General features: G+C 58.4%; 1 protein-coding gene across 2 annotated transcripts; it reads left to right on the top strand.

The window, feature by feature from the left end:
• The first annotated feature begins 876 nt into the window (after nucleotides 1-876).
• On the top strand, nucleotides 877-18,704 carry WDR45B (WD repeat domain 45B). Of its 2 annotated transcripts, XM_054592951.1 has the most exons (10): nucleotides 877-1,057; nucleotides 4,998-5,072; nucleotides 10,730-10,831; nucleotides 12,716-12,803; nucleotides 13,733-13,827; nucleotides 15,470-15,660; nucleotides 16,189-16,274; nucleotides 17,059-17,160; nucleotides 17,536-17,657; nucleotides 18,036-18,704. In XM_054592951.1, the coding sequence occupies exons 1-10, from the start codon at nucleotides 991-993 to the stop codon at nucleotides 18,140-18,142; spliced, it is 1,035 nt and encodes a 344-aa protein (XP_054448926.1). In that variant the 5' UTR covers nucleotides 877-990; the 3' UTR covers nucleotides 18,143-18,704. The 2 variants fall into 2 exon arrangements, with proteins under 2 accessions (XP_054448926.1, XP_054448927.1); XM_054592952.1 differs by lacking the exon at nucleotides 10,730-10,831.
• Nucleotides 18,705-20,225: the final 1,521 nt, after the last annotated feature.

Raw genomic sequence — 20,225 nt, forward strand, 5'->3', positions numbered from 1 at the left:
CGCCGCCAGCCAGAGACCTCTGGGACCCGCGACTCACTGCGGTGATGGAGACTTCCCGCCTTCAAGACACCTGGGGTGGGGGGGTGGGGGGGCACCTAGGAGGGTGCCGGGAAGGACCTGGTAAGGCTGTGTGAGGCGACAGAGGACTTCGCCGTGTGGGTGGAGTGTCCGGCTGGTCCCCTGGAGGCTATATACACGCCCCTGGCCTTGCACACAACACCTTTCATCTTCGTTTCCTTTCAACTCTTTAAACACCCCTGTAACAGACACAGACGCCTCACGGAGCAGCCCTGTGCGTAGGGGAGACCCCAGCCCAGAGCGCCCCTCGGCGTGTCCGTGTCCGGGAGGGCTCCCGGGAGCCTGCTCTCTAAGGCCTGCATTGTTAAAGCCTTAGCCGGTGTTCTTTGTCTTACAAAAAGGAAGTTGGGTTTGAACGTGGAAATATGTAATATGTAATGCCGGTACCAACACACCGGCTCAAACCCTAATGTGCCCCGCAGAGGTGAGAATGGGCCGCCCCGCTCCCAGGAAGGGGGTCAGGTGAGTCACGTTTCCCGTCTTTCTCCAGATGACGGGTTACCAATGGCCGTGTGATTTCCGGGAGGCTCCGGGCTCTGCCTGCCGGGGAGAGCCAGCGCCGCGGCTGCGGCTTCGAATCCCCCTCTGCTCCCCGCCCCTCCGCTCGGTGGACGGGCTGCCCTCGGGGTCTCCTCGCACCTGGCAGGTGTACGGCGTCCGCCCAGGCCCCGCCCACCGCCCAGGCCCCGCCCCACGCACGTGACGCTCTCCGCGCCCCTCCTCTCTCTGGCCTGGTGGACGCCTTCGGCGCTCGGCAGCTCCTTGGTTGCGCGCGCGCACGCACGCACGCACGCAGCACGTCCGCCGCTCGCTTCCGGCCGCGGCGGCCTCGGAGGCAGCCTGACGGGACCCGCGCCCGTCCTCCCGGAGCGGTATGCGGCGCTGACGAGCGGGGCCCTCTGCGTCGGCGCCATGAACCTCCTGCCGTGTAACCCGCACGGCAACGGGCTGCTCTACGCCGGCTTCAACCAGGACCACGGTGAGCGCGCCCTGCGCGCGCCCGGCCCCGCCCCCGGAGCCCCCCACACACCCGGGCCTCCCCGGGGTCTGCCCGACCCGGCTCCGCGCCCCGCCCTCACGCCCCCGTTCCCACCGCGAGCCGGGATGCGGGCCGGGGCCGCGGCGGGCCCCTCCTTCCGAGCCATGGCGACCCTCAGGGCGGCGGCTGCTGCCTGTCCGGCCGCCCCCTCCCGGGCGCGCTCTGCCCAGTGTCCCCGCCCAGGGTGGCCGGCGCGAGCCAGGCCGGACCCCGCTCTGGGCCGCGCGTCCGCCCCCCGGGCCGCCTCCGCTCCGGGCCTTCCACGCGAGTTCGACCGTAATCGGATTCCCCCCCACCCCCCGGCACGTCTCGGGTCTTCCTGGAAACTCGCGGTTGCCCCCGATGCTCGTTAGGGAACTTTCCCTCATTAGCTGTAGTTAGTTCAAAATCGCTTCCCTGTCTCGCCAGCTGCCCGCTCCCACTTTTTGTTCGAACTTCTGTAAGAGTTTATTTGAGCCAGACTGACGGCTGACGCCTTGGGGAAGATCTCAGATTCCCCCGAGCGCGGTTGGTCGGCGGCCTCCCGGACCGGGGATCGAACCGCGAGCGAGCGCGGGCCTGGGCCGGAACCGAGCCGCCACCTTGCGGTCGCGGGAGGACGCTCCCGCCCGCGAAGCCGCGCCGGCCCGGGCCCCCCTTTCGCTTTTTATTGAGGATTCTCGCAGGCCCAGTTGGGTGTCTTTTTGTTGGGTTTAATCAGGAAGTGTCACCGAAGGAACACCCTCTCTTCCCAGAGCTTTTCGTTACGCATTTGACAGTTGAGTTGTGCCCGAGAGGGAAGTCCTAGTTTTCGCCCCGCACTTTGATCGCAGCTGCCGTCGCTGGGCGGCTTCAACTGCCCTGGAGAGGCCGCAGGCGCCCGGGTCCCGGCAGGGACCGGGCTGCGGAGCCGCCTCGCCGCTGCGGACCGACTGGGCTTCACGTCGGGAGGAAAAGGGCTGGCGGCCGCAGCTGAGGACGAGGCGCCCTTCCAGGCGGGCGCCCGCAGCGCTGCGCCGCGAGAATCCGCGCGGGCGCTGGGACGGGCCGTGATTGCCGGGCCGCGCCTGTCTGGGCGGCGGGCGGCGGGCGGCGGGGCCCCGCGAGCCGGGGCGGAGCTGTGCGGGCTGCGAGATCCGGCGGGTTCACTCCCGGCCCTGGGGTCCCGGAGGAGGGGCCCGGGCCGGGCCTGCGGCGGGGACGGGGGAGAAGGCGGTAGGCAGTGCGGACGCGTGTGGGGCCGGGCGTCGGGCACTGGGCAGTACTTTGTGGCTGAACATTTGGGGTTTAGATGACCAGGGGGACGGTCAGTAGGCTTTCAAGTACGTTTTGATGATAATCGAGAACTCAAGAATTTAACAGTGATATCACATCTCCTTAAGAAACACGCTTTCAGTGTAAGGAGTCGTCTGGCTGATAGTGAGGGAAAGAAGCAGAAACATCACCCAAGGCCTGGCTAGGCGGCCGAGCGGCTCTGAGCGTCGGGCGACGTCCCGCAAACAGGCGGTGGCTTCAGTCCCCGTCAGGGAGCCCGCCCGGGTCGTGGGGTTCAGTCCCCAGTTGGCCGCGCAAGGGGCAGCCCATCGGTGCTTCCTTCCCTCTCTGCAGAATCAATAAAATGAAAAAATTAAAAAGAAAAAACACTCAAAAGCAAAAAGTTTAGTGACTTGCAGCCATTTAATGCAAGATAATCATTCTTATGTACCTACCTGCCTTAATGCCAAAGGAGGACTTTGTATTAAGTTTCAGTGAAATAATTGTGGCTCGAATGACACTAATTACTTAAGAAACCAGTGAAGTTTATATTTTTATAACGTTTTATTAAAGGCTATTTTAAAAATATAGCTTTGGCTTTTAAATAGACATGTTTCAATTGTCTGAAAATAGTCTTTTGTAAAACTGGTTCATTTCATTGTAAGAAATGACAAGTAAAGCTCACAGTGTTTTGGGAAAACACAAGATATGTGCTTTTACACTCACACTTCTAGTTACTCTTAGGTCACTTCCCTGTAGTTTTCTTCCATATGATTGCATTTGTTACATTTTGTTTTTACTTACACTGATTTTTAACTTTTTTGATTTTTAATTTTCACTCTCAGCGTTAACACTCTCATTGCAGTTTTAGGCTTAGAAATAATTTTTAAAAGGACGTTTGCTCATAATTTTAAATTGCTCAAGCCTTTAACTTGTCTTTGCCCAGAGGCAGCTCTCGCTGTGGTCTTCGCGCCCCTGAGCGCTGACGGGCGGGTGCACACGTCTGTGGCCTGGCCGCTCCCTCTGCGCCTGCAGCTTCGGCAGGGCCTGGCCTGGCCGCCCAGACCGAGCCCTGAGGCCGCAGGCCAGCCTCTTTGCTATAGACAGCGGCCACCCCTGCCCTGTGCGGGAAGCGCTGTGTCTCCTACAGAGGAGCACCTCCCAGATTCCCGCGCCGCCCCAGCTCCTGCACCGCCAGCCGCCCAGGGGGTGCGCACAGCCACCAGCTGCTGGTCTGAGTGCTTTTCTGGAAAATGTTGTGTGATGATAACAAGGACGTGAAGGTTAATGCCCTGTTTCATATAACCAGCAAGTACAATCCGTTAATAGTTAAGAAAAAAAAGACAGCAAGGATGGTGCCTAGCCTCCTTGGAAAGCGGTTTTCAAACCTTTTGGTGGTGTGGTACCTTTCCGTTTCACTTCGTGTCGACGCCTAAGATACCTGCAGAGAAGCGCACTAGCCTAAGTGGTCAGCTGGGTAGATTTTCCTAACCCAATTCACCCTCAGTAGCTCTCGGGCTGAGGAACCGAGCGCACCCAGCTACCTGTGCTCCTTCCGCCCACTGTGACTTTGAGTGGCGCAGAGCAGTTCTGCCTCGGAGAGCACTTTGTTTCTGTTTCTGGCTTTTTTATCTGATACCACATTTGTGAGATTTTTCCCCCCTTATATTGTTGAGTGTGTTTGCAGATCGTTCTTCTTGGCGTATAGGCTTTCTTTATGTGGCTACATCACAATTCACTTGTTCCAAAATTGGTGGGCATTGGGGCAGGTTCCAGCTTTTGGCTTCTCTGAGTATCACAGTGCCACTCTGAGCATCCTGATGACGTGTCCTTGGCGAACAGGTGGCTGTCCTTCCTGTGGGCGCACCTGCCTCGGCGCGCCACGGGGTCCCGCGGCTGCATACCCACCTCACGCCTGGCATTTGCCCTCATTTTGGAGAGTGTGTAGTAGACCTTACTGTGGTGTATTTGAGAGTATCTTAGCATTTCCCTGATTTTTTATGTTGATTGACTATTTGGATATTCTCTTTTGTTAAATGTCCAACCCCTTTGCTCATTTTTATCTTGGGTTGTCTGCCTTTTTCTTGTGGGTTTATAGCAATTATTTGTATATTCTTACACAAGTTTTGTAAGAAATGTGTTCTGGTAAAGACAAATAAGACAGATGCAGGCTTAAAACTTGGGGAAGCTGTAAGAGTTGAGTCAGATGGGAAAAGATTGGACTCCTGTCTTTCCATATTTTCCAGGAAGCAAAGCTCTCACACCTCTGTGCATATTACAGGATCTCAGTAACGCAAGGCGGGAGTTGCAGCTCAGAATGAGTTAAGAAGTAATAAATAACACGGCACTTTTGCGTAATCTCAGGCTCCAGACCCTGATGAGGTGCATTTCAGGCCCACAGGGGGCCCTGCCGTGGGAGGTTGGAGTGAGTGGCTCCAGAGGCCCCTTCACATGTTAAGCAACAAACCACGCTGCCGTGCTGGACAGGAGAGCAGTTGCGACCTGTGCAGACCGTGTCTGTGTGCTCTGCACCTGCAGGCGTGCTCCGGAGGGGCCACGTTCTCTGGACCCCTTGCTTTGCCACTCCAGGCCTGGGGTCCTGAGCTAAGACCCCGGCGAACTGGTTAATGTGTCTCCCTCACTTTAGGATGCTTTGCATGTGGGATGGAAAATGGATTCCGAGTCTACAACACCGATCCACTAAAAGAAAAAGAGAAACAAGGTAAGGAGTCACCAGCATTCCGTGGTTCCTCTCCCTTCCCAACCCTTGGGTCTGAGTTTTATCTTACAGGTGGAAGCAGGGGGCAGCTGGTTTTGAGAAGTAAATAGGGTTCATGGCCATTCGCTAACTTGGACAGAGCTGTGCTTGCTCTCTCGTTGAGCTTCTATGGGCGCCTGACTCTGCGCAGGGCCACCCGCAGTGGGGGTCCAGCGGGCACTGACCGCTTTCTCCAGCGAATCCGCCCTTGAAGCGCCCGTCTTCCCTGTGTATGGAGGGACGAGGCGTGTGTAGCTCACCGAGGCCTTTTCACTCCCGGTGTGTGCAGAGTTGCAGAGACCTCGGGCGGTGCGGTCAGTCGCCACCGACGGGGCTCCCAGCTCTCGGGGAGTGACCGGCGCTGTAGTGCTATTATTTGTAGCAGTGAATCTGTTTTTGCGGGACACAACCTGGAATCAGGAATTCCATTGGTAAAAGAATGCTGGTCATTTTCCCGTTTGACAGGAAAAAATGTTAAATTTGCCAACAGAATTTTTTTCAGTTTTTTTCTCATATATATTTTTCTTAAGCTTTTAGTGTTTCCGGGTCCTTCCAGGAGAGTCAAGCACTGCCAGTGGATGACTAAATCTCAGCTACACTGTAGAAGATGAGAAACATCCTTTTTCTTCCCGCAGTTGTAGTTTTGGTTTTCATTCAGTGTGCAAGTTACGTTTTCCGATGCTAGACGTTTCTCACCTGTAGGGGAAGTTGCTGCACCCCAGGGCCCCACGGAGCAGCCCCTCAATGAGTGACGCCCTGCTCGGCAACGTCCAGCCCCCCGTTGCGCGGCTCTCGCGCTGACGGCTGCAGTTCTGCGGTCTGCCGGGGTGCAGGGCCCAGCGCGAAGCAGCGCCCATTCCAAAACCGCACGCGTGCAATTCTGTAACATAAAGATGCCGCACTCAGCCGCACCGCATGACGCTCTAGGTGAAGTGTTCAGATTAGAACCGTGAATCACTGCACCCATATTATTCCCCTCCCGACCACGCTCCAGCAGGCGTGACTTCTGTGGGACCCGTATGTATATTTCTTGCCAGTCTGACAAAAGAGTGGGTGTGATTTTTATTTCATTCACACCAGATGGCTATTGTTGTGTTGGCTGTCACCACTTTTTTATTTGACAGTCTAAGGAGGGAGAGGTCAGTGCTCCTGACTCAGTAGTCAGGCATCACGTGTTTTAAAGTCCTGTGTCAGAGTAGCTGACAGTCGCTGCCCCACATCAAAGACTTTTCAGATTTCTTCTTCTTTTTTTTGATAGTGGAACCTCTTTGTCAAATGAAATCTGCACAAGCCTCGTATGTAAACCAGTCAGCAGTGCTTTGCACGTAGGAGTTAGACTCGAGGCCGAGCGCTGACTCCCGCTTACGGGAGGACCGCAGTGCAGCCTGGCGGCGGAGGCCCCCTTACCGGGTCGCTCTGCGACCTGGGGCGAGCGTCCGCCTCCTCTCGGCCTCAGTTTCTTTGTGGGTAAGGCGAGGACTGCCAGCCCCCCAGGGTCTGGCAGAGATGAGGGAAGCGGAAGACGTGAAGGCCGTCGCAGTCCGTTCGCCGGGAGCCGCGAGGACTCCCGTCAGCAGCCAGCCCACGTCTCAGCCCCCCTTCTGTTCTGGTACATAGGGAATTAAGGCGGCTCTGCTTTGTGCAGATAAGTAGTTACAAGTTATTTCGAAACAACTTGACTTGCAATTTTCAGGACGCTTTTTGCTTAAATTGACCGCAGACTGAGAAAGGAGTAACAGGGATGGTTACTGGCAGCATATTCATTGCTTTCTCCATTAAAGAGAAGTTTCCAACAGATGCAGGATTCTTGCAAAGCTGGCGAGAGCTCTGCCGCTGTGGTGCTGTCCTGCGTGCAGTGTTCGCGGTTGTGCACGGCTGCCCCTGAGCGCGGCCTTGTGGCCTTGAGCCCTGCTTCTCGGCGGCACGTTTTCTGTGGCGCATGTTCACCTGCACGCACTTGCAGCTTCGTCCACGCAACAGCTCTGATAGCCTGACTCGGCAGGAGGAAACAGGAGGTGGCCTGTCCCCTTTTGGTCCTGGAGCGTTGCTTTCCTGAACAAGGAGAGACGGTGCCTGTATCACAGTGGCCGTTCCCGGGTCTGGGCCTTGTCATCCGGGCCGTGGCTGTGGCTCTGAGCCGGAGCCTGCCTGGCCATGAGCAGCGGGCCTCTGCCGGGCGAGCCGCTGCTGGCCGGGACTCGGTGCTGGGGCGGCGCTGCCTCGCCCCTCCCCGGGACTGCGGGCGCACACCGCCGGGACTCGCTCGGGGGTCCCCGCGGCACTGCTCCCCCGGGGAGGACAGCGTGGAAGGCCGCGATGCAGGCTGCTGGCGTTCTCGTAGTGACCCTGGGCGCCAGAGCGTGGGCGCGGGTCCGGACACACCTCGCGCGTAAGCATGAGCAACAGGAGGGTCACCAGTCACGGTCGGAACACACTCAGGTGTGTCAAGGGCGCTGTGTCGGATAAGATATTCAGCAGTCACAGAACCACAAAGAGGGCGTGTGAAAGGCAGCGCCGCCCTCACCTGGAAACCACCCGCCGCCAACGCAGGGGGCGGGACGCGCTCACCGAGCTTGCAGACAGGCGGGCAGCGGCTCCGAGTGTTCCCTCGTCCTCACACGGCCCGCCTTCCCCTCCATGGGACCTCACACGTGTGACGCTGGCGGCTCAGTGCGGGGAGGTAGTGGGGCAGAGGCTAGAGGGCACGTCGTGTGACTGAGGTGGAGGCGAGCCCTCGGTGGTGGCTGGGCATCTTCCGGCCTGGGGGCTGCACCGGGGGCGGGGGTCCACGGACGGCAGGGTAGGCAGGGTCCTTGCTGAGCCACGCCAGCGTCTGGAAGTAAGAGGTGACCTCTTTGTGCACGGTTCCCGAAGTGACCCAGGCCAGCAACCTGCCTGGCCGACTGGGGGGTGGGGCTTCCCCACGGCCCCTAATCCTGGTTACGTCTAAATGTCAGAGTCACGTGGCTTCCTGCCCCGTGTGGTCGCACCAGCACGGCGGGGGGGAGGGGACCAGAGGGGAGCGGCGAGCACGTGAGGCGCGCGTGGAGGAGCGGACGGTGTCTGTCCTCCTGTGACGGGCTGACTTCACTGAGCGCAAGTCCTGGAGGCTCAACGCACCAGCACTTCCCTCCTTTTAAGGCTGCGCGGCGTCCTGTTCTGTGGACGGACCACGTTTTGTTCATCCCTCTGTGGGTGTGTGGGTCGCTCTCCCCTGTGGCCGTTGCGAGTGACACTGCTGCAGACACGGGCGTGGACGTAACTGCGGGAGCTCCCGCCTCTGGAAACGTGCTGCGCTAGGAAGTGGGGTTGCTGGCCCATGTGGTGGTTCTGTTTTTAGTTTTTTTTTAATAGATTTTTTTAAAGAGAGAGAAGAACATTGATTTGTTGTTCCATTTATTCATGAGTCATGGTTGATTCTTGCGTGCGCCCTGACCAGGGGTGGAACCTGCAACCTTGGTGTATTGGAACGATGCTCTAACCAGCTGAGCTACCTGGCCAGGACCCTGTTTTTAATTTTAAAGAAGTTTTAAAAATACATGTTTTTTCATTTTAGAGAGCGGAAGGGTGAGAGAAAGAAACAGCTGTTGGATCCCTCCTGTATGTGCCCCCACCGGGAACTGAACCTGCAGCCCCTGGCTTGCGGGACGATGCTCCAGGCATCTGGGCCCTGTTTTAAATTCTTAAAGCCTCCCCGTACTGTTTTCAGTAGCGGCTGTGCCCCCGCGGCTGCGTGAGGGCTCCGGTTTGTCCACACCCTTGTCAACACTGGTTGTTTTCTGCTGCTCGTGTGGCCGCCGCAGTGCCCGCGAGGCGATCGGTAGCCCGCTGTGGCGCGGCCTGCATTTCTCTAATGTTCGGTGCTGGCGAGCACCTCTTCTTGTGTGTGTGGACACACACGTCATCTTCGGGGAGACGCTCGGTCCAGTCCTAGGCCCACTTTTCCGGGGGGTGGTTTGATTGTGGTGGGCGGGCTGTGCTCGCCCCCTTGTCAGGTGCGTGGTTTGCAGCCTTTCCTTGTGATCTCCAGGTGGCCCTTTCGCTCGGTCGGTTGCGTCCGCGAAGGCGCAGAGGTTCTTAGCTTTACTGTCGTCCCTTTTCTCTGTTTGCTTTTGTTGCCTGTGCTTTTCACGTCGCATCCACGAAAGCATCGCCACACCCAGCGCAGGGTTGCCTGCGCCTGCACTGGGAGTTCTTTTGTTTTTTGTTCTTTTAAAGATTTTATTTATTTTAGGGGAAGGGAGGGAGAAAGAGAGAACCATGAATGTGTGGGTGCATCTCATGCGCCCCCCACTGGGGACCTGGCCCACCACCCAGGCCTGTGCCCTGACTGGGAATCGAACTGGTGACCCTTTGGTTCACAGGCCAGCGGTCAGTGCACTGACCCACACCAGCCAGGGCTCCTCTATCAGTTTTATAGTTTTGTGTCTTATCACACTTTAGGTCTTCAGCCCATTTTGAGTTAATTTTCAGACGTGGTGTCCGTTAAGGGTCTGGCTTCGTGCTTAGCGGGAGGACATCTGGTTTTCCGGCAGCCTGTGTTGGAGAGAGTGTCTTTCCCCTCATGGCGGGGTCGGCTCTCGTTTCCCAGCAGGTTGCTGGACGCATCGCTGAGCTTTGGTCTGCTCCAGTCTGTAGGCCAAGACGGAGAGGTGACTGGCAGTGAGTCGCCTGCCTCTGGGGAGTGAGCCGTGGGGACCAGCGCAGCGGTCTCGGCACTGGCGGCCGCATCCGACGCCGTGGGGTGAAGCAGCCGGGCATTTCCAGACGAGGCCATACACCTGGGTGCAAGGGGGACCATTGTACTCGTTCGGATTTGGACCGTGGCCACGTCCTGTTTGAGCCAGAATTACTTTGAGGTGGCTTGTGTCAGGGACTGTTAAATTGTTTGAAAGAAAAGCTGTTTCCGTTAGGGACAGTGCAAAATGTTCAGTACGAGGGTTTCCACTGGGTCGTGAGTTTTAAATTTTTCATGGAGCAGCTGAGGAGGTGTGGAATCACCTTGCGCAACTGGACAGGTAGAAGCCGGTCCTTAGGCCAGCTACGTGCCCTTGGCTGCGCCCTGCCTGCCGCGGGGCTCCCCGTGGCTTGAGGCCCGGGGGGTCGAGGGGTGTCCTGCTCTGTGGCAGGCCCCGCACGCCCCCCTCAGGGAGCCCCCCGCCTCGGTCCCGGAGGAGGCCTGCCAGCCTGCTGGCGCGGTTTCCCTCTTCCTGTGACTCATGGACATTCTTGAGCATTTCCGACTTTAGTGGAAGATGTGTTTAAGTAATTTTTTTAAAAACTCAACTTTTGCATTAGAGTGTTTAGCTTGTTTTCCCTGCTACAGATCTTGCTGTACCTCAAAATGTGAATTTAGATGTATTTTGCCCTTGGCTTCTTGGGGTGCTGTGTGTTCAGCATTTATATGGGAAACAGCTGGGGGGTGGCGGGGGGCTGAGAGGCGTCTGCGCACAGAGCTGACTGTTGGTCCTAGCCTGTCACCGTTCTCATTTCTGATGGCCGTTAAACGCTGTAAGTTGCTGATGAAAAATCAAATGCCCGCTGTTACATTTCACCTCTTTCTCTACTCTTTTTTAAAATTGTAAAGTGTACACACTGACTTCTTTTTAATATCATTTCAGAGTTTCTGGAAGGAGGAGTTGGCCATGTTGAAATGTTATTCCGCTGCAACTACTTAGCTTTAGTGGGTGGTGGGAAAAAGCCGAAATACCCGCCCAGCAAAGGTAAAGCCCCGTGTGTTCCCTCGTTGTGTCCCATGCGTGGTCGTGCCTCGGGCTTTCCAACATCTTTGTGTCTGTGGCCGCATTCGCTCTTCCCTGCAGTCCTTGGAGTGTGAAGGACTGGCCTCTGGGAAAGAAGGGTCCGGAAAGAGTGTCCAGTCTCTGGCGCCCCCAGGAGAAGAGCCGTCTGACGAGCGTCGCTTGCTCGCACTGGTGCAGAGCCGGTGCCGTCCCGTTGATGCTGGCCAAGCAGGGGCACGCCGTGCCCCGGGCCCTTGTGTTCCGGGCGCCCTGCCGTGGGCTGGTGTCACAAAGGCCCCACGTTTATGAGGCAGGGTGCGGGGAGGTCATTTTCCAAAGGGGGCCATTGACTCACAGAGACATTAATTTGTTCACCGCATAGAACAAAAAACCAGCGTGGCTCTTGGTTTAAGGATATTGCTTGTGGGGCTGGTTAAAGACATTGCTGTATAGAGGATTGGCCTCTTTTAAAGTAAGGGAGAGCCCTGGCTGGCGCGGCTCAGTGGACTGGGCGCCGACCTGCGAACCAAAAAGCCGCCGGTCCGTTTCGCAGGCAGGCCACAAGCCTGGGTTGCGGGCCAGGTCCCCAGCTGGGGGCGTGTGAGAGGCAACCACGCATGGATGTTTCTCTTTTTCTCTCTCCCATCCCCACTGTCTCTAAAAATAAATCTTTAAAAATGAAAATTAAAAAATAAAGTAAGGGAGAAACAGAAAAGTTTACCAGCCAGAGCAGCACACCACTTGCTGACAGGGACCGAATTAAATGGCGCCAATAGCCGCATGTGTGGGTTTTGGCCATCGCAACGAGGCAGCGCCGGCCTGGAGGGGCTGCCAGGGTCCCGGCCTGTGCCCAGTTCCTTTGCTCCCTGAGCGGGGGTCGCACCGCTGCTGTGGGGCCTCTGTCCCCGGGCGCCAGCCGCTGTGGGCGCCGAGGCTGCCTACCGGTCCGCACCTGCGTGGGGCTGGGTGGCAGGGCCAGGTCGCTGCCAGACCAGAGGTGCCCGTTGTCCAGATGGGCGCAGGCGCCAGGCCTTGGGAGGTAACGCTCAACAGCGTGAGCCTGCCGGCGCCCTGGAAGGGTGAGCCCACTGGGGAGGTCGCTTGGGTGCAGCGATTTATGGACCCAAGGCGGCATTTAAAGCATTCTCTGCTTCGTTTGCGCTTGGTCTTAATTTTCATTAACCTCTTCAGTAGTAAATAAACTTCATCGTAGGCTAGTGTTAAATTCTCTTGACTGGAATGTGAGGTCACTTAGTCCATCCTGGCAAAATTTACACCTGAATTGGGCCTCAGGGCTCACGTTGGCCATGGTGTCAGGACTGCTGGGGGCGGGACGTTCCCTCCTTCCCATCACCCATGACCTGGCGGCTGAGGAGAAGGTGCCTCCCCACCTCACGCCCGGCACAGGCGGCTCTGCGCGCAGCAGAGAGAAACGCGCCGTGCCCCGCATGCCCAGCCCTGCTGGTCGGCTCCGTCCACCCCCGAGGGCCCGCACGCGGCCTCCGCGCGGCCTGGGGAAGCCTGGCCGCGGGGGCGGGCCGGCATTCCTGGGCTTGGTGGGTGGAGGGCGGCCAGGCGGGCTGGGCGCATCCCCCCCGCCCCCGGCTCGAGGCGTCGGACTCCACAGTGGGCTGGCCTGGGCCCCGCCAGCAGCCGCTCGGTCAGTGAGAGGCCGGATCCCGCGCACCGGGCCGGGGCGGGGACCTGAGTGGGGCCAGGGCTGCGCGAGCAGAGGGGACAGCGTGGGCGCGTGGGAGCGGGCGGGCGGCTGCATGTCCGCCTGCTGAGGTGCTGCGGGCGGAGGGGTGGGCGGCCCCGGTGCAGGGCCGTCTGCCCGGCGCTCACGGAGGCTTTCTGGTGTCACAGTGATGATCTGGGACGACCTGAAGAAGAAGACGGTCATCGAGATAGAATTTTCCACAGAGGTCAAGGCAGTCAAGTTGCGGCGAGACAGGTAGGTGGGGCACCTGATCTTTAAAAGCGGAAGAATCGCCTTCTCTGAAGATGGCTGACGTGCTTGTGTGTTGAAGGAAGAAAGTGCTCAGGAAAACAATGTGTCGACACACGGTGGCTGTAGTGTGTGATCAGAGGACGCGAGGGTTACTTACATTGCGGCGAGGAAGGCGGTGAGCCTGCCTGGCTTCCGAGGACGACTGAGCGGCGAGGCGCTCCCGCCATGGCCCGGTGCTGCCCTCGGTGGCTCTCTGCAGAGACGTCCCCACCCGGCAGGTGCCGACTGCGGGGACGGACGTTGCGCCGTGTTCTCCCCAAAGCCGTCCCAGTACCTGTCTTCACTCTGAAGGTAAAGGAAACTTTGGAGACTCCTTAGGGAGGAGGCGGCGTGAGAGCAAGTCTCTCTCTCTCAGCCTTTGCCTTCAGAGTGTTGAGGACGTCGACGTCTGTCTTGCTGGGCAGCGAGGTAGAGCAGGGCTTCCATAACTTGGACCGCGTTTGCTACGCTCCGCGCATTACACTCCGCGGTGGCGGACAGAGGCAGAGGACACGGTCCAGGTCCTCCCCGCGAGCTTAGGTCTGCTACTTCCAGCGATGCCCGTGCGCAGGGACCCTTCCTCGGCCGGTACTGGAGCCACGCCCGGGACCTCCCGCGTCCTGGCGCCTCTGAACTGCCCCGACGCACCCAGAAGCATGGAGAAGTGTTGTTCCGTCCGCTGTGTCCTGCTTGGCTCTTGCTGCGGACGGAGTGTGTGGGGATAGTGCCCCTCCGCCTGCCAGCGAGGGCGGGGACCCCAGACGCAAGCAAGGGCGGCCCCTCTGTCTCTGGCGTTGGAGTTTCTAAGGCTCAGCCTGACAGGAACAAATAACCACAAGATGCGTGAGTTTCACTTTTAGGGAGAGGAATGCTGATTGTTCTTTTCCTTCCAGAATCGTGGTGGTTTTGGACTCCATGATTAAGGTGTTTACATTCACACACAATCCCCACCAACTGCACGTCTTTGAAACCTGCTATAACCCTAAAGGTGAGAAGCTCAGAGAAGGCCCCGCTGTGGGGGGTCCTGCGGCGCGGGGGTGCTCACGCCAGGTCCCGGGCTTCTCCCGCACCCCCCGAGGGCACCCCCTCCCCCGGGGGGCCCTTCCCAGCACCTGCTCCTGCCTCTGTCCCCAAAGGCCGCCTCGGACCTCAGCAGCTGGGCCCTGGGGTCTGAGCGTTTCTCCCGTTTCCCCGAAGGAGGCAGGGCTCATAGCGCACTCGTTACTCATGACATCAGCTTAGTTTCCTTTGGGAAGTTTGTCCTCCTCCCGGCTTTATGGAAATATGGTTTGCTCGTTTTGAATACATCACCTGATAAACTTCAGTCACTATTAGAAGCTGTGTCACCTCAGTTAAGACTGAGCGGCCCCCTCGCCTGAGAGCGTGTCCTCTGGCAGGGAGGGTCCCCCGCTGCCCGCGAGTCCTCTGCGGCTGTGGTTGGTGTCTTTCTCTGAAGTTAACGTTTTTCAGATCCCTCCACGTATAGTGTTGTTTTGCTCCTTTTTATTGCTGAGCAATAGTGGAAGGTACGGATAGGCCAGAGCTACGTGTCCATACTGGGTTTTTGGCCGTTAGGATGAGAAGCTGCTCTGGGTGTCGACATACAGATCTGTGTGTGCATGGGGTCTCCTCCCTCCTGAGCGGTTCCGGGGGGAGTGTCACTGCTGCTGGGTCATGCTGGAAACACGCCTGGCTCCACGGATCGCCAACAAAATGTTTTCCAGAGCGGCCACATCCTGTTGTGTTGCGTCCCCTCAGTGACTTGTGTGAGCTCCAGTGGCCAGCACGCGGTGGTGCCGGCCTTTTCACTGTGGACGTCACGTGGGGGTGGCTGTTGTCACTGCCACTTGTACATCCTGTTTGCGAAGCAGCTTCACGTCTTTTGCCTGATTTAAAGTTGTTCATCTTATTACTGGGGTGTAAGATCCTTTATGTATTCCGGTTAAAAAATCAAATTGTCTCTCCACTCCCAGCGATCTGGGTGTCCGTCCTTATGCCAGCACCAAGCTGCCCTGGTTTCTGGAGCTCTAAAATGTTTCTTGCAATTAGGTAGCATAAGTCCTGCAATCTTGTTCTTATTTTATAAAGTGGTTTTTTTTGGCTACTGTAGGGCCTTTTGCCTTTACTTGCAGTATCAGCTTGTCTGTTTCTTCAGAAGAGCCTGCAGGGACTTTGTGACTGAGCCTGCGGGGGCGGGGGCGGGGGCGGGGGCAGGGACAGACTCCAGTCCAGCGGTCGGGGCGGCCCTTGGCTTCCTGCGCTGTGTATTCTGGGGTCGTACACTCTCGTGGGACTTAGTCTCGAGTACTTTGTTTTCTTCTGTAGTTAATGGAGCAGTTTTCAGATTTTACAGTTTTGCATTCTCAGAGCCTGGCACCATGGAAGACAGACATTTGATAAAGTTTCCGTTCAGAAAGCGTTTCCAGTTTTGCAGTGTCTCGCGGGAGGTCGCTGTGCTCGGCCCTCTGAGTCCCTTTTTGGGGCTCTGACATAAGGGGAGACCCACAAGTAACTGTGTTTTCCTTGGGAGCCGGAGAGCGGAGCGCAGGTTCGGACAAGGCTCCGCCGGTGGGAAGCAGAGGCTCTGAAAGTGGCCGTGGACCCTTGACAGGTTTTCTGTCTCTGTTTAGGCCTTTGTGTCCTGTGCCCGAACAGTAACAACTCCCTGCTGGCCTTCCCGGGCACACACACGGGCCACGTGCAGCTGGTGGACCTGGCCAGCACCGAGAAGCCTCCCGTGGACATTCCCGCCCACGAGGGCGTCCTGAGCTGCATCGCTCTCAACCTGCAGGGAACAAGGATCGCAACGGCGTCTGAAAAAGTAAGCAGGTGTCCCCACCCTCGCGGAGGGCGTGCGCCTCCGGCCGCCGCCCTCACTCCCCCTCGACCTCCGGGGAAGTGGGGGCTCCACAGGAAACCAGCTGTCGCTGGCGTGGCTGGCCCAGAAGTCCCTCGACCTGGGCCTGCCTCCTCCGGCGGCAGAACGCGGCGTCCCTTTCTCCGACGGGCGTGGGAGTCCCAGCGCAGGGGCCGTCGCTCCAGACGCCGGGCGGCCAGCACTGGAGGGGCCGGGCGGCCGGCCTTGGTGCTCCCCCGGGCGTCTGCTCAGGGCCCGGGGACGGGGTGGGGGTCCCAAGACTCGCTCACGCTCTTGGGCCCCTGCCCAGAGCTGTCGGCTGAAAGGGCCACCAGCCTGCTCGTGGGAGCGATTGAGGGTGGATTGGGCTCTGGGTGACGGGGGGCCGGCGGGGGGGCCTTGTGTGGGCGAGCGGGTGTGTATCAGTTACTGAACAGACTGACTAAAACGTTGTGAATCTTTGATAATGAAACGCTTCACTGTTTTTCAAAGGGGACCCTTATAAGAATATTTGATACTTCATCAGGGCATTTAATCCAGGAGCTGCGCCGGGGCTCTCAAGCAGCTAACATCTACTGGTAAGGACGGCCACCTTCTCACCCAGGTCAGGCCGCGCGCGGGCCCCATGTGCTCGGGAGGGCCAGGCAAGGACCCCCAGCCCTGCGCACGCAGGAGGGGGCCTGCTGTGTTGGGGGTCGCAGGTCAGCTCATTTTGTTATTGCTAATTTTAACATCTATCGTGGGAATATACACAAAAGTAGAAAGACTATTATAACTACCATGAACCCATGGCTCTGCTTACTGTCTGTGGTGTCCAAAGGCAAACAGCAGAGATCCTGTTGGCTCAGCGGTCAGTGCTGGAGCCTCCGCTGAGAGGCCGAGCTGCTTCCTGCAGGAAGAGGCCACCACGCCCCCTTTGTGTCTGGCTCTGTAGTTGCTGAGACGTTCACATGTAGAGCTCATGGGCGCACCTGGGGCCGTGGCGTCCGGCACGCTCTCCTGTCCATCTGCCCTCGGGCCCCTCCGGCTCCGCGGTGCCTCCGAGCGCGGCCGAGGCACCTCCAGGGGCAGGGCAGTCGGAGAGGGGGAGCCTTTCTCACCTGAGCGCGCGTGGAGGCCGCAGTCTGCGGGAAACCCTCCCTGGTCCCGAGAATCCAGCCTTGTCTGCACACCCAGGGAGGGCCTGCTGTGAACCCCGTTTCTGTGGGGAGCGCTGTGGGGTTGTCAAAGGAGGGGCGGCCCTTACACTGTGGTGCACCGGGAGGGCCAGGGCGACCAGCGGCAGCTCGATGGGCTTGTTGCTGTGGTGGGGGCTGGGCCCCGCCTCCACACCCAGCCCGAGCGTGTCCGCTTTCTCCGCAGCATTAACTTCAATCAGGACGCGTCCCTCATCTGCGTGTCCAGTGACCACGGCACGGTGCACATTTTCGCTGCGGAAGATCCAAAACGGAACAAACAGTCTAGGTAGGTTTCCCAACGTGAAGGGGACTAGCCATTGCCCCAGCGGAGGGTCCTTCTCACGGTTTGAGCCTTTGAAAACCAGAGCAGAGCGTGTGACACTAAAGCAGCACCGTCACGCCTGCAGAAGTGTCCCCTGCAGGCTTGGCCCGACCTCCCCCGCTGCCTCTGTTCGCTGTGTTCAGAGAATGAATCAGCGACGGTCCCATAGAAACCTGTGCCCCTTCTGGGGCTGAAGGTTTATTATATGGTTATTTGTAAGGACTTAGTTTTTCTATGTGAAAAATAAAACATTTGATTACGGCTAAGCCTGTGTTTGAGAGACCTGTATCTTTAACTTTGTGATGCGAATGTAACTTCTTTTCTTCTTTTCCTCCATAGTTTGGCATCAGCCAGTTTCCTTCCAAAATACTTCAGTTCCAAGTGGAGTTTTTCCAAGTTTCAGGTTCCCTCGGGCTCTCCATGCATTTGTGCCTTTGGAACAGAGCCAAATGCTGTCATTGGTAAGTGGTCCTTCCAGACGCAGACGGCAGGCCGCCCCGCCCCCTCGCGTTCCCCCAGCTGCCCAGCCCTTTCTTGCCTCCCTGGGGCTACACAGCCATGAGGGAGTGTTACCAACTCCCCACCCTCTGGGGTTTCCCGGGAAATCTGGGGACAGATCAGTTGGCCTTTTTATTTCTTTCGCCAACTCCCCCAGAGCATTTGGGACTCTTGGCCATGTATATGCTCAGTGAGAAAGGGGAACCCCTGGCCGTCTACAAATTCACGCACAAGTCGGCTGCTTGGGGGTCCGCGAGGCCAGTTGCAGTTCAGCTGAGCAGGGGCCACTTGCATTGAACTTTGAGTGAATCACGTGAGTGGAATGGTCTCTTCCCTCTCAGCGATCTGTGCGGACGGCAGCTACTACAAGTTCCTGTTCAACCCCAAGGGGGAGTGCATCCGCGATGTCTACGCGCAGTTTCTAGAAATGACCGACGACAAGCTGTGACTCGGCACCCGCAGAGCAGTCGCGCCCACGGCCGAGCGCCCCCAGCGCTGAGTGCGCCCGACTCCTGGGGCCCCAGGGGCAGGCTGGGGGGCGGCCTGGGGGCCTCGGTCGTGAAGCCGTGTGCGGTTGTCTCTTCCTCAGCAAGGCTTCGCGTTTCCAGTATTAAAGGGAGAGTAACCATCGAGGCACCGTGGACACTCAAGTGGCTCTGAGCAGCCCAAGCCCGGCACTGGCTTGTTACCTGTAGTGCAACTGTGACGCCAGCTTTAACGACCCACTGCTTCCCCGCGCCTGCGTCTGGGCTCCGCACAGACTGAGGGCCTGGGCGGACGCAGGGACGGACACGGCAGAATTCGTTTGGGGCAACAGGCTCCATGATTCTCACTGACTCTGTGATGGGGACGTGAACAGATGTGCAAATGTTCGTTCTCGCTTTATAACTGGATTTAGAATGACACCACCAGCAGCTTGCCTTAGGGAGGGAGGGAGGCGCTGTCGCCCATGGGAACGGGAAGCAGAGATCCAGCCCGGTCAGCACAGGCGCCCGGCCCCTGCCCCATCCCCACCCCCACCCCCACCCCTCCGCGGACCTCCCGGCCTGCCCGCGAGTGGGGCGCCTGTGCCACGCCGGGGTCCCCTGGGGAAGCTGCCGGTGACACCGAGTCTCCCTGCAGTGTGCAGGGAGCGGAGTCACACATACACTTCAAAAATCAGTCCCAAGAAAGCACCACTTGATTAGAGAACATGAAGGGAAACGTTCGGGGTCCCAGCCCAGCAGCCCGGAGCTGCTGCCACTTCCCGGCTCCCGCCCCGCAGCGCCGATGAGGCCCCTGGCGCGCGGACGTCAGAGGACGGAGGGCCCCACCCGTCGGTAACATTCGGTCACTAAAGTAGGCTGTGGGCTCGACGTTGTCGGTACTACTTGAGGTCCGTATTTGATTTTCTTAAATTCCCTTTAAATAAACCTAGTTTATGGTTTTTATTTCACGTTGCAAACATTTAAAATCTGCAGCAAGTCCGTTTGGCCTGTTCTTTTACTGTCATGTAATCAACTAACTTTGTATGTGGGTTTCGATGTAAAGTATGCATGTTCCTTTCATGTGTATTTAATCATGAATTTAATTTTGCACACATTTTTAATGTTTCTTTTAAATAAAAGTGACTAATTTTGTTGTACTCTGTACCACTCAAGGGAAAAGAATCTCATGTTAGAAAACAGCCCCTGGTGCTGAGAATGCGGTTGGGTTGTCGGCACCGCGGGCGGGCGGCGGGGCGGGCGGCGGGGCTGCCCCGCGGGGTGACCGCCGGCCTCGGAGGCCCCGCCGCGGGAGCAGAGGGGCGGGCCGTCCCGCGCTCGCCGCCCACCGGGCAAGTCTCCAAAGACGGAGTTTGGAGGGAAAGAAAATTTTTAGTCGCAACTTTCTGCCTAAAATACCTGGGTAACAAAATAAGGGGGAAGAAAAAGCATGACCTCAAAAACGGCTATTTAAATACATGTCATTACAGCTACTACGCAGGTTCAGGACTGAAAATAACACAACAATCTGTTCGCAGCGCTGCGATCACCAAGGTCTGGAAATAACGGCAAGGTCCCGCCTCGGAGCGGGCGCTCTAGTGAGGCGCCCAGAGGAGAGCCGCCCTCCCCCGCGGCCAGTGCGCGGCTGCGCTGGGGACCTCGTCCCCCCGAAGCATCAGGCCCGCGGGCTTCGCTGCTCTCCAGCCCCGCGTCCAGCGCCAGGCGCCGCGAGCAGGACGACCCCCGACCCCGCCACGCCGCGTGGGGGGAGGGGAAAGGACCAAGCGCCTCCGCGCACCCCTGTCAAAAGGCCCCTCCCAGGATCCCGTGCGCCAGGGCCAGTGGGCGTGTCCAGCCTCCCCGCCAACCAGGGCCAGTGTTTCCCATTGGCCGCTCTTCCCCGGCTGTTTAGCCAGGGGGGGGGGGGGGGCCCCCCTCTCCAGTCACGCATGCGCAGCGCAAACCCCGCCCCCCTCACGTGTCCATGGCCTTCGAGGCCCTGAGGGTTTCGCGCTCCCTCCACTAACCTGGGAGCCCTGACTTCGGTTCGGGGCGCGGGTGACGCCC

The sequence above is a fragment of the Pteronotus mesoamericanus genome, unplaced genomic scaffold, assembly GCF_021234165.1.
Source record: "Pteronotus mesoamericanus isolate MK-2021 breed Mesoamerican mustached bat unplaced genomic scaffold, CSHL_Meso_final scaffold_408, whole genome shotgun sequence".
NCBI lineage: Eukaryota > Metazoa > Chordata > Mammalia > Chiroptera > Mormoopidae > Pteronotus > Pteronotus mesoamericanus.

Bases quoted from the DNA above. Each gene is read 5' to 3' on its own strand.
- WDR45B (XM_054592951.1), top strand. From the start codon at position 991: ATGAACCTCCTGCCGTGTAACCCGCACGGCAACGGGCTGCTCTACGCC. The intron at 1,058-4,997 runs GTGAGCGCGCCC...CCCTCACTTTAG, and splicing joins CGGCTTCAACCAGGACCACG to GATGCTTTGCATGTGGGATG. The intron at 17,658-18,035 runs GTAAGTGGTCCT...CTTCCCTCTCAG, and splicing joins AGAGCCAAATGCTGTCATTG to CGATCTGTGCGGACGGCAGC.